Below are 13819 nucleotides of genomic sequence, written 5' to 3'. Positions count from 1 at the left end.
AATTTTTTTAAAAGTTTTTTTCAGTTTTAAAAGTGTCCGTGAATGTATGCTATTAAATATTTAATACTTTTGAAATATTTTGCTTTACAACTTTTCAATTAATATGTAAGAGATTTTATAAATGCTGCTGAATGTGTTTGTTAACTTGAAAATGTTAAATTTGTATATGGGGAAAATGTGAATCTCTGCCAGAAACCGTTAAAATTATTCTTAAACCAAACAGCGAGGAAAAACACGTTTGGAGCAACACTACACAAATAATATTCTAGACCGTTTAGATATGAACTTTTATCAATACAAATGGAAAACCGATCAAAAGTCCCAAAGTAATGAATCTACAAATAAACTCAAGTTAATAAATTTATTGCAACTAATTTTAAAAAGAACTAAGCATCAAATGTGTATAGCGCAACTGAAAAATGCAAATAAAGTTATAGGCCAGGCGAATTATGACGAAATCTTTCAAATATGGTTTTAACTATACTTGTTCGCTATAAAATTTTCTACAAGGTGAAGTTGGTGCGATATCTGTAGATTTGAAACGTTTGCTTTAAAATACCCGAAAGTGCTAAAAAAGTAGCTAAAAAACAAGGTAATTCTAAATTATTTATTTAAGAAGGAAAAAATAACCCAATCACGCCCTACATTTGTAGAAAAGTACTTGAGTGCAATACAATACGAGAGCCGCAAGGCCGATTAAGATCGGACGGACAGTTTTTGCATAATGCAATTATTAATTAACCTACGTGGAAAAAATTGTCTTTTTTTTAATTTTGTGCCAGGCTCAAAGTTATGAATATCTTTTTGCACCCGCTCTTTCACACCTTCTTGCACCCTTAAACTATCATATACAATTGCTATATTAACCATTTTTCAATTTTTACTACCTTTTTGAGCGGTTTTAAAAAGTATGAATATTTTGGCTTATAAACAAATTAGCCTGTGAAGCGGGACTCGTGAGTGGGAACAAGTTGGAAACTATGGAAAACGACTACGCGGAAACTCGTTTCTTTACAAAAAATATATCAAATTCGGTTCAGCAGATGTTGAGACATTAACTTTGAAAGTTGCGCAGGGTATGCGGGGTAGCGGTTAATGGTGTCACAATAAATTGTTTACCAATGGATAGATTTTTCCAAGATGTTTTCGTATCTGTTTCAAAAATTACCTTGCACGTGTGCATCACGCACAAAAATTTACATAAACATTATGCAGTGCGTGTTCGGAGCCGAAATTAAGAGGGATGGCGATAATTCCCACCCCTGCGAATTTCGGACCCGAGCTCCCACCTATTCCCACCCCTCCGAATTTCGGATCCGAGCGCACACTATACAAATACACTATACAATGTTTATACAAATTTTTGTGCGTGATTCACACGTGCAATTCAATTTTTGAAACAGATACGAAAATACCTTGGAAAAACCTACCGACTGATATATCATTTATTGTTATGTCGTTAACCGTTATGCGGCATGCGCTGCCCAACTATAAAGTTAATATCTCAGCATCTACGAGACCGAATTGGATTATTTTTTTCTTAAAGAAGCATCTTTCCGAGTACAATTTTTTCCGTACTTTCCGATTTTTTCCCACTCGCAAGTCCGGCTTCACGCGCTAATTTGTTTATAAGCCAAAATTTTCAAACTTTTCAAAACCGCTCAAAAAGTAATTAACAACTGAAAAATGGTTAATTTAGCAATTATATATGATAGTTTAAGGGTCCAAGAAGGGGTGAAAGCGCGAGCACAAAAAATGTTCATAAATTTGAGCCTTGCACAAAATTGAAAAAAAGCAAATTTTTTCCAAGTAGGGTAATTAATAATTGCATTATGCAAAAACTGTCCGTCCGATCTTAATCGGCCTTGCGGCTCTCGTATTGTATTTCAGTCAAGTAGGTATTTTTCCCTAAATGTATGGCGTGATTGGGTAATTTTTTTATTGTTAAATAAATAATTTAAAATTACCTTGTTTTTTACGAACTTTGTTGCGCTTTCGAGCATTTTGCTGGGAACATTTCAAATCTTCAAATATCCAACTAACTCTATCTTATCGAACATTTTGTAGCGAAGAAATTAATGCGTATGCATTTCTTCTGCAAAATGCATACTTATCGAGTTATATGCGATTGTTTCTGAAGAAAAACAAGATTTTTGCATTTTTTTTCACTTTTTCGTGGTGTATGCAAATAGCACACCTTTTGAAGCTGGCTCACCTCGATATTTTCAATAGGTAGGTATAGTATATAAATTCCCGAGCGATTCCAGTAGTTTAGTTTAATAAGTTACGTCATGTTAGAGCATGCCAATCTGTAACCCTCCTGGACTATTAGTGCTATTAGAAAATTGATTAAACATTAAATCGTTTCAGAATGAACAATTTTCAAGTAAGTTTTACGAAACCTAAGACCCCTGCAAATCTTATAAATTCAACGATACAACGCTTAAAGTCGACATAACAGAACAACCCAAAATCAGAGTGTTGAAAGTTTTTCAATGAACCTCGTTCGCGCCAACGCAAAAGAACACGGTAGAATTAAATGAACAAACAAAGAAAAACAACAAAAATACACCAAAAAATCAAAATAGAAAACTCCAATCAGGAATGACTGGCAGTAGTATAAAAAATCTTGACCTGCAGGTTTAATACAATATAACAAATAGCCATATTGTCTACGATAGAACCGTGATGTTTAATGAAGTTAACCATGAGAACCGTAGACCTTGTACTGGAATCAACCAAGTATTTCAACAATTTCGGACATATCTGTTAAATTTTGAGTTTCATGCAATTCAAAAACAAACTACAAGACAGGCAAAAGTGAGGCAAAATTGTCCAATAAAAAGTCCTTGAAATCAACGATTTCAAAGACAGCAAGCCAATTCTTTTCACTAAAGTATTTTTATAAAGTATTAATCTAAAGCTAGATCAACGTATGAAAACGCACTGCATAAAATCGTTCTGCAAAGTCCTTCGACTGTCAATTCGTTGAGTATTTTTCATCATTATTTTAATCATACCGTCCATTATCTTATTAGTTAATAGATATCAAATGGTATAATAATATTCACTGCAGGCGACTCATGGGAACGAATGTTAATTATAAACAAGCCTGTCGCGTGCATAGTTACTATCAAAAAAATGCTCTTTATTAATAAATTTTAATATACCTCTTTGATCGTTTAAGTGTTAAAAGTCAATGTCAAATATGTGAAAAAATGCAAGATACAGTTAGGCCGGGATATTGAAAAGCTCACACACCCATTAGTAGATTAATTTTGCAATATAAAAAGTGGTCAATGTTTGTTATTACTGTTAACCGTATGATCGAGCGAATGTCGGTATTGCGACAACAATATACAAACACCAGGTAAGAACAAATGTACTAATTGACAAAAAGTAAATCAAACAGTGCCAAAAATGATTAAAAACATAACAGCTGTAGAAAATCAACTGCAAAATTTGCATGAAGCTGATGGATATCAGGAAAGAGTGAACCAAGAAACTGGTAGTTCACAAGACGACAAATTTCTGGAAGAAATAAAATTGTTCCAAATAATTTTCCAGGCACAGAATTACAAAAACCAAAATTTCCACTGCTAGCAGCCAAAAGCAGCACTAAAGAAGAAATATCAGCCATAAAATTCCTGCTGGACAATTTTGTTGAAGAGGTCGACATTCGTAATGTTTTCGAGTTGAATGACCAAATGACCAAAGAAATCGGAAGAAATGGCAATTTCCTCCGGAAATGCCTGTTGTGCCATGGAGGTTGCAAAATGTGCAAGTTCTGCCAGTGTAGGGAAAAGGACATATTTTTGATCAATAACGCGTTTCAAAAGATGCGTTTCTACAACAAACAGTCCGAATATTTCCGCCGGGAAATGCTTCAAGAGCAGAACAGAACCCGGAAAAGCGGAAAACCAGTGGTCTTGCCCAAACAATCTCTGGAAACTTTCCAGAAGCTCAAACTGAAATTAAATAACATTAAGGCCTTTTATCCAGGTATTTATAACAGTGAGGCCGATATTATGTCACAGTGGGGTCAAGGAAATTGCTTGACTAGAATGAATCCTGCATTGTTAATTTTGCGCGACAATTTTCCATTCACTTTTTGATTTAAAAGCAGAAAACGTAGATCAAAATATTGATTTCACGAAACAAAATAAATAAGCCTTGGTAGAAGGAGTTAAATTATGCATTATTTAATTATAAAGCTTAGCTGTGACAAATTAGATACGCGCTGTGGAAAAAAGAGGCGCTTTTACAGGCCCTAAACAGTTTTAATTAAAACTAAACGAGTTGAATTTCGTATCCTTAGTAATTACGGAAAGGGAAATGTACGTGGTCGGCTGCAAACCTGTCGACTAATGAAACCTGCAAAAGCTCAGGTAATATGCGTTCAAATATTTTTTTGCATGAATCGGCAGCGTATATTATTGAAAAAATTAATAATCATTTAACTCGTTATAAGGACACAGATAACATCTCATGATGACATGAAGTGCTATAAGTTCTTATAATTTCGTAATTTATGTAGCACGAATACGTGCTAACATTCAATTAAATGGTTTTTATGCGTATCGCTATATTGGCGAGTAGAATTCAAAAGAATTTTAAGAATTTGTAATAACTTTTCCTTTCCATCAAGAGATTTTAATTTACATACAACGAGCAGGTAAATAAGTTGATAATAGAGGAGAGGATTGTGGCTCGTTATGCACGAAAGCAAACAGCTTAGATTAACTCCGATTTATGGCTGTTTGAATTTGGGTGAAGATGGAATTTGAAGTAGAAATAAAAAATCTTCCGGTTTACCAAAGAAAAACAAATGTTTGCTTTTGATCAAGTTATATACTCCAAAATATATGTTTCTTTGTTTAATTTGCAAGTGAAGACTACTTTAAAGGATTCTTTGAGTTCTCATGCAGACCAATCATCCTACGGGCCAAGAGAATCAGGCTGAAGAAATGGGACAACAGTAAATATGTTGCGAACAGAGCAATTGATATTTTGGCATCACCACTCTAAAATTCGGTGAATACGATAAATCAGCACACAAAAGAATCCAACAAGGGAAACCGAAGATAAACCTTCATAAAACCATAAACTGCTGCTAATAAATTGTCGAAAGTTCTCCACTTTTAGGAGCACCCAATAAGGGTTAAAATATCTAATGAATGAAGCTTTGTTATTAACGTAGATTTACGTGAAAAATCTCCCATTCACCCTTCACATACATGTAGGTATGTCAAGTCCCATCACATACCCACATTTTATGCTCAGGTAAATTGCTTTATATTTTTCAATTGAACTTGAAGCATGACTTGATTGAGGTCATTTAAGGGATTAAAATGTTCCTATAAGGATATCTATATATTAAGTTCATGTATCCACCAACTCAAATATCACATAAGTAGCGTGAATTTTAAAAATGACGAAAGTTAATAATGCATTATTCAAATCTGAAATTTTTATTATGTATTTTATAAGTATGATTTAATTGGCAACTTTGCTTATAAGCCATAATCATTTCCCATTATCGAGATAAGGCGCGTGTTTTTCTTTTTCTGTGTATACGTTTTAATAAATTAAATCAAAGGCAAATTGTGGTTAAATTGCATGGTTAATTGAAGCATAATTTGGTAGCTATTTCTATAAAATGACGAACTTGGCCGGCTGGTAATCAAATCATGTTGATAAACAATTCCAACGTTAAAGGTTAATAAAAGACATTGCTGAAGATATTCCTGCATGTAGGAAGACAAACCTCAAGTCCTTAATCTTAATCTTAATCAAATTTTTCCAAACTGCATTACACGCTATAAAAAACAAATTAGAGCCTCGGACAAGGCATTTCAAATTTACTATACACAGTTCGGACCGTACGTGTTCTTTATTATTATGACCTGATCTAACTATCCTACCTGGCATAAGCGTTATTAGTTGCTAGTCAGGTTCAATGTTAGGAACCTACACAGTGGTAAATTATTGGAGGTTGTTTTCTTAATGTACCCAAGCCTAATAGTTCAATAGTTTGTTCTGTTTGCCTGCAGGAAATCTATAATTATGCTCTAGCTTCTGCTGGTAAATTAATTTACCAATCGTTATAGAAATTAATCAGGCTGTGCAAAGGGCAATAATTAAAGCGATTCACTAATATTATGATTTTAATATTTTTGCATTTATTGGATTGAGAAAAATGAGCGCTCATAAACTAATTTTGCAAAAAATTAGATTATTAGAATAGAAAATTATTAGTAGATTAACTAGTAAGAACATCATTATATGGAGAAAAATGAGACGATTCCAAATGAGGGCAATATTAATTTGTCATAATGTGTTAGTTACTTCAATAGAATGTGCAGGATTAGCTGCTAAATCTTGTATTGTTTTAATTGGCTCCAGCACTCGGATTTAATTAAGATTTAATTAAGAATGGTAACAAAAAATAATTTCCAGTTCGTTCTTATACCCTGTATGTTACCCATGTAATAATGTAACATATAACGCCCATATTGCCGAGCATCTCCAGTTCTTTTGAATATATGCGGGCCAATGGCCTCCAGAAAACAGGCCAAGGTTTCTTGGTTTTTTCACTCATCTGACCCAACTAGCTTCAATGTACAGGGGGAATGCTTGAAGGAGAGAAACCAGCACGAAAAACAGATTAAACGGTAAAGCGGAAATCAATGCCAAAAGGGCTCTAGCTGCCTGTTTTTCTGAATTGTAGCCAACCAAAGAAGCGCACTAGAAGCAAGGAAATTGAGTTAACTTGCTCAATATTTGAATGACGAAAAAATTTAACAACGACCAAAGGGTAAGCTGAAAATGATGAAAAGTCAGAAAGGGAATACTCGATTCGATAATGAAGTCCAGTAACGAAGATCATGTTCATAAAAGCACTGGTCCACCCTGTAAAATAGTCCCATAAAGTTAACTGAAATGGGTCATCTCAACAATAGATGGACTCGGAGGCTATCGACTCTAAACTCTTTGTTTAAGGACGCGTCTCTCCCTATAATCAAAATTTAATAGAAGTTGAGGCCGACATTCTAAACTCCATCACCGAACAGTGCAATTAGCCCAACCAGAGGTGATAACCTCTTACCACCTTAGAGGATGCTCGAAAGATATTCGACCTTTAGTTGTATTTGGACTCAACGCGTTTGATTCAGTTACGAAAGCGATGCATTTTATTAAACAAGATCATTAGAGGCGGCAAACTTGCTCTCTAACGACACTGATGCGTATTTTACGTCTAGTAGAAAGCGAAATGAAATGTTTACTTCTGTTTCTTGAACGAAAGTGAAACTCATCATGCTAAGTGGATTAAAACGAGCAACTGCGTAGTGAAAGCTAAAAAAAGTCATTCATAATTTTTTACAGGTTAATGGCCAAGAAAAGGATCCAAGGAATGTTGGCAAATTAGAAACGTCTGACTTTCTCTATGCAAATCGACCACAACGAGGATTCTGTGATTGACATGTGAGCTAATTAGAACAGCGCAGGAAAGTTGTTTACAAACTTTGTGCCATTAGCAAATTGCCTGTGTATTTTTTTTCGTAGAGAAAATATCGGTCAGGGTTAAAAAAAACGTCTTTAGCATGGTGAAAAAATAGTATGTTTGACTAATTTGCGCGATTTAATCGTTTTTTTTTCTTACATCAATCAGTTTTGCTGCTTGAAAGCTCGTGCTCTAACATATTTTCTAGTGAATTATTTTTGGTAGAATTATAGGTATAGGAAGCTGCGCTTTTGCAGCATACAAGAAGAACAATTTAAAGAACAACAGAAAGCTGACATAATTTGAACTGCCTTAGAAGAACCGGTACAGGAATAACTGCAACTTTTTCGAAGAAACGTGAAATAACAAGAACGCAAAAAAACTGCAGATAAATAGAATTAAAAATGATTTGGCTAATGGAGAAATATCAGCTCTAAAATTTCTAGGCAATAATATTCTAGTGAAGGTACACGTTTAATTCTGACGAAAAATGAAGCCAGTTGCGTGGGAATAATGATTACGCTAATCGTTTTTCATAATACAAAATTATTTTTCAATTATATTTTTGATTTGAAAAAGAAAAGTTTTTTGGAGTTTTTAGCCTGCAACGCTTCGTTTTCGTACTTATTTTAGAATGCAATTTTGCTGCAAAGTGCATTGCTTGCTAGATGTATTTCGGTTAATATTCCGCTCTTATTGTTATAATTGTGTGAAAAGTAACAAAAAACGATTTTTCGTCGCATATTGTCTTGAAAAAAAATTTTAAACTTGAGAAAACACTGCATAGCCCCAAAGAGAATGTAGTTCTTCTTTCAGATGAGCATTTTTTCCGGGGATCGCAATTGTTTCCGTCTGATCTTTTTATTTATTTATATTCATTCCATTTTTCCAATTGGTTGGTTGAAAACCAACGGAACGTTTGGCATCAGCAGAGCCGACAAATGTTGAGCCAACCCAGCAGCTGATGAGAGCAGATAGGTTCAAAGCCTCAAAGGTTATGGGGGTGCCTGAGATTAGCACATGTCTAAATCTTTACATGTTTCTATCACACTTAGTGCTGGTTTTAAACATATAGATGAATGTGTTATTATAACTTTTCATTCGTAAGAATATGCGTGATTTTTATTTAATTTAGAAAAAGACACTAAGCTGAACGCAGCACGTGGAACAGGCTTAAAAACACTCACGATAGAACAGTTTAGAGACTTTTACTGCATAAGAACAATACAATGAGGGAAATATTATCTAGCGAATTCCTGTTGAATAAATTTGTGAGGAATCCGATCTTTCGCAATATAACTCTCGGACAAGTATTGACTTCCTGAATCATCAAAGTAGCTCGAATTCCTCGAAATATATAAATACATCACTCTGCATTCTGCACGTTCGAATTTGGGATGTATTTTAACAGCAAATTTACTTCGCCAATAAATTAAGTTTTGGTACGCAAAAATTACCTTTTATTCGACTTTTTACTACCCTTCGTTGTAATAAAATTCGGTCATTATTTTTGACAACGGGCAGTTAAAATCTCGGTCGGGCTCTCGAACTTTTTGCAAACGCAAGACCAAAACCGTTTTTGGGAGCGATGCCATCCAAATTTGGTTCTATACGGAGCTCTAGCTGGTTTTGTAACCGTCTCACGATTTTGCGATGTTATTCTTGCCGGTTACCGGAGAATATATGTGGGTTAATTTTCCATGCAACTGTTGTGCATTCTAGTTCATGTATGGCGATAATGTCAATTGCAATGTGATAGCATCCAAGTGAATCTGGATTTGAGCCACACGTTTTGAACAAAAATGGTACAAAAGAAAACGGTATGCCAATAAAGCAAAAAAAATCCAGCAAATTGCAGGCAGGATAATCGAACTTTGCTTGGGAGCAATCAGCCACATAAATATTGAGACATAAGAAACAAATTTTCCATTGCTGGTGTCGCCTTATTTATTACAAAGAGGATAATTAAGTGCCCATTTTCGATTCTGTAATCGTACGCGTACTAAATATAAAGCGGCAACCATATGTATACGGATATAATAATCCAGAGCATCTCCTTATAAAATGTAACAGCGATGTATAAATTTTACATGACGAGCTTAAATAACTTGATCCACATCTGTTCCCGAAGAAAATAAGAGTAAAATGTGCAGGTTGTCGGCCGCGTTATTTTTTTCCGGCAATGCGTCCCGAAAAGGAAAACTGGCCGCTACGAAACTGAAAAGAATATTTTAATAAGACGTTTAATAAAAATGTTTTCCTTCTTTGTTGTCTGCCTATTCAGTAGAACCATCTGGCCTTATAATTGTTGCGCTGCATTAGCAAAAAACACCGTGAATATAAGATTCGACGTATTTTCTGCACGTTTCTTCATTTTCTCTATTTCATCATTATAATGGGAATCTTAAAGGAAACTTGATTATGACCAGTTCATGACCAATATAGGGATTCCCGTGGTCTATAGTTCAAAAAACTCTAATAAACAGTGCCGCGTTCTCAGCTAAACCCCAACTCCAATTCGAAACGAAGAGAAGTCACTTTTAAGTATCATATGCCGATAGAAATCGGGCAACTTTCCTTTACATTTGCATGATTACTAACTGCTTTATCAAGAGGAGAAATTGGAGAAAATCGTGGGTTATTCCAAAGGCACTTAAAATATTTGCAAGCCAAGTTATTATTTATTATAATAATACTTTGTTTTAAGTCTTTTGCTTAGCTGAAGTAGCAATGCGCAATCAGATATACTGATCTCGGTTTATTATTATAAGTATTTACCGACTTGAATTCTATTTTAATTTTCTTAATAATATTCAACCGATTTTAATGTACAATGTACATGTACAACTTTGTTACATTAGCAAGGACCCACGAAGAAATATAAACTGCTCAACAAAATGAACGTAAAACAGTCAAATTTGCCCTTACTTTGGAACTAGATAACTTCTGATTGCTTTGAGCGATTTGGTTTCTGCTTGAAGCATTATTTAGCAACATTGGTGTTCTCTTAGTCCATGTTGTGGTAAAAATTAATCAACTCAGATAAATCACTCAGAGTGGCAAATGAATAAATGCAAAAATGCGAAATCTTCGGCATGCTCCTAGATGGACATAAACAGATTTTTTGGTTCTCAATAAGCAAAAATATAAAGATAAACCACATAGCTAGAAACGGTTTTTGAATTTTTACAGAGTAGCCTCAAAAATCTACTTTTTGGCCTTGCAGCGACAACTTTTCTGCCCGTGGTTAGATTTTCACAACATTGATCTCATGTTGAAGCTGAAACTTCATAGATAATTTAAGCCAAAAATTTGATTTACAGGGTTGCATGAAAAATTACCCAAATCAGAATGGCTCCCGAAATACGTGATTCCGGAAGTTTTCTGAAAGTTTACTTTCACATATTTTGGTCATTCAGGTAAGTCTTAGATTTTGAGAATCGGTTTAAGAGAAAAAAGATTAACAAGGTTTTTGCAAGGCTGTAAATGAACAAGATGGTAGACAAAATCAAAATCGTTTTTCCAGCCACCCTATAGAAACTTCATCTGCAGCAATAATTAGATGCAAAAACAGACACTAACCGACCAGAATTGAAATAAAATCGCTCTCAGCATTCAGAATTTATCCACGTCCAAAATTGGTCGCAATTTGCCCGTGTAACTAACGTCTGTTTTGTTGAGCCGTTAAAATGCGTTAAACTAAGACAAATTTGCAATTACAGTAAAGGGCTCTTTTGTTCGATTTGTTTTACCGATTAATAACTGATTATTAATTCTGCTGCTTAAACACAAAACATTAAAAACACTTTTTGCTCTAACTAATTTCAGTCTGTGGACGCGGCATTTTCCTTTTCAAACGCATAATTAATCATCTTACTATTTTTAAATATGGATTTTATTTTTCCTTTTGTCTAAGCCACTTTTTGCTCCAACTAATTTTAGTCTTCATACACGGTCTTTTTCCTTTTAAACACATTAATCATCCTGCTATTTCCAAATATGGATTTCAATTTTCTTTGCATACCATTTGAACTTACAAAGCTAATGATTAGAAGACTTGTAACTCTACATTTTGAAGTCACGTTTTATTTTCAACTAAAAATTCTTAAAGGTAAATTTAAGCACAGCGTCGGTGCGAAAAATTACTTTTCTATCAAAAAATATGCTGTGATGGAGCATTCAGGAGCGCAAGCTTTGTAGCGAAAACATTTTTGAAGATGCAGCAAACTCGTGAGTTTGAAAAAAATAAAAAAAATCGGCCTAAAAGCCCGAAAAATCTAGAAATTGACCTGTTCATTTAGCAGTTAGCAGAAAGGGAAGTTACGTTTCAAAGAGAAGAACTTTTTTGAATTTTGAGCGTTGTTCCTAGTTTGAACTGTAAGCTTCAGCCTTGTTCTATAACTTTTAAGTCGCATTAACGTAATTTATGAAAGTAATTCAGAGCAGGCAGGCTGCTTAGCAGAATTCCTAAATAAAAATAACTATGGCATTGTAAAGAAATGTAAAGCAACTGCTCAAAATTGGGCATGTTTTTATTAGAACGATCTTGTTGGGCACAAATGGGGACCGCAATAGCACGTGGATCGGAAAAGGATAAAAACAAGATCGTCTTTAATTCGACAAATGTTTTATTCATAGAGATCCTTGCCAAATCTTTGTGTATATGGGCACGTGCTCATGTTTTTCTCGGCATTGAGACATGAGTAAGTGTTTCAATGCCTTTTTCGGCCACAACTGCCTTTTGTTGGAAAATTCTAAAGTCGATTTTGGCTCGCCGATAGCTAACTCATCAGTTTTTGCCAGCTTCGATAAATAAATTAGGTAAAACATCGTCCAACGCCATTTATATTGTACCCATATTGCCTACAAAACAAATCGTGTATTGTAGATTTATTTGTGCAGATATTTAGAAGAATCGAAACATTCTATGAGTAAATGTAAGCATTTTAATAAAGCATTGAAGCTGTAAGAGCGCTAATTACAAGCACTCATCTTCTAAGTGTCGGTTCTTGCTCTAATTTTTTCCGTACCTTTGTGAATTGAAACAAAGCACGTCATCATCATCATCAGCGGCGGGCGGTGCTTCAAAATGATTGTAACAGATGATCACTTAGCGCCCGCAACCCGCCCATCTATTAAGACCACATATTACAAGTACCCACGGAGGCTTTCGCATTTGCAGTCAAAAAAAATAATAACAAAAAAGTGTGATGCACACCCATGCACAATCAGGCTCCATTTAAAAAATCTGATTAATTACCTCTTAAAGATAACAGAATAATAATGTAGGTATAGAGTACAGCAATAAGACAACCGCATGGATGAACGCCAAGGGAACTTTTCAAGAACTACCGACACCAATATTTTAAAGTCCTTTTATGTTCATTTGACAAACTATTTATATGGCCAAACGTTGCAAAATAAGCATTAGGAAACCTGCTAGAAAATACGTTATACCGCCGCATTTGTGGTTAGTTTTCAAATTGTGCTCTTCAAGTCTTTAAATCTTCGGCATAATAAACGAGTGGAACTACTATATTTCACAATTCATAAACAACAATGAGGACCACTTGAGATTAACGGCACTAAAACCAGGTATGGAAGCCATTGAAAGGCTTAGGGCTGATTTTCCATCATCTTCGGAAGGAACTCGGAATCGAGTAATAGTTTGAAGAAGACCTACATATTTAAAATCTTCAATTCTTCTCGGCTGATTACAGTGAGGAATTTGCTGTGCCCAATGCATACTTTTCTGCACCAAGACGTATGTTCTTTGCGCAGTAGACATTTAGGAGTTTCATTAGAAGAGACTTTCATTAGAAATGTAATTGAACGCGAAGCAGAACTACCACATATGCGTTCTAATAGTTTAGCAAAAATGCAAGTTGGTTATTATGCCTGTCGACAAGAGTAGAATACTAAATTCAACTATTCATTCCTTATTGAAACCAGCAATGGCAGACAAGCTGACTGTGCAGATTTATTTCTACTAAAAATCAACACTCATAGGTGTACAATACGTGGTACTTTATAATAGTAATACGATTCATTTACATTTAGATGTTGCTATGCAGGGCGTAAAAAATATGGAGCCGATTTCCTTACATTTTATAGATAAAATCTAAATAAGCATATTGGGGAGCAGAAACTTAATGAATTGGTCTGACAAAACATTAGAAAATGCTTTGAGGGCAAAAAGAGATGGATCTGGTATGCGAAAAACATCTGGAATAATTAGTATTAACTGGTCAACATTTCCGGGAAAAGAAGAAATTTGCCACTTTTTAATCAAAGGAGAAAACCAGTGTTTTATAG

At 34.6% G+C, this 13819-nt stretch overlaps 1 protein-coding gene and 1 long non-coding RNA gene across 3 annotated transcripts in view; one reads left to right on the top strand and one right to left on the bottom strand.

Annotated features, from left to right (window-relative positions):
- The first annotated feature begins 3179 nt into the window (after positions 1–3179).
- On the top strand, positions 3180–4304 carry LOC109542138. The gene is made up of 2 exons (XM_019911218.2): positions 3180–3508; positions 3568–4304. Exons 1-2 carry the CDS (start codon positions 3421–3423, stop codon positions 4113–4115), a joined length of 636 nt encoding a protein of 211 aa, XP_019766777.2. The 5' UTR covers positions 3180–3420; the 3' UTR covers positions 4116–4304.
- Positions 4305–12114: 7810 nt separating this feature from the next.
- LOC125504461 overlaps positions 12115–13819 on the bottom strand; it is a 4208-nt gene continuing 2503 nt past the window's right edge. The window contains exons 2-3 of one of the 2 annotated variants that reach the window (XR_007281506.1): positions 12535–12636; positions 12115–12367 (exon numbers count right to left, since the gene is read on the bottom strand). This is a non-coding gene — a long non-coding RNA (uncharacterized LOC125504461). The remainder of the gene's footprint in view (positions 12368–12534; positions 12637–13819) is intronic. The other variant, XR_007281505.1, reaches the window with a different exon arrangement.

The sequence above is a fragment of the Dendroctonus ponderosae genome, unplaced genomic scaffold (genome assembly GCF_020466585.1).
Source record: "Dendroctonus ponderosae isolate FM_Combo_2020 unplaced genomic scaffold, Dpon_F_20191213v2 Dpon_F_20191213_5, whole genome shotgun sequence".
In the NCBI taxonomy this organism is placed as follows: Eukaryota; Metazoa; Arthropoda; class Insecta; order Coleoptera; family Curculionidae; genus Dendroctonus; species Dendroctonus ponderosae.
This window is presented reverse-complemented; position numbering and strand designations above follow the sequence as displayed.

Bases quoted from the DNA above. Each gene is read 5' to 3' on its own strand.
- LOC109542138 (XM_019911218.2), top strand. From the start codon at position 3,421: ATGATTAAAAACATAACAGCTGTAGAAAATCAACTGCAAAATTTGCAT. The intron at 3,509-3,567 runs GTAGTTCACAAG...ATAATTTTCCAG, and splicing joins AAGAGTGAACCAAGAAACTG to GCACAGAATTACAAAAACCA.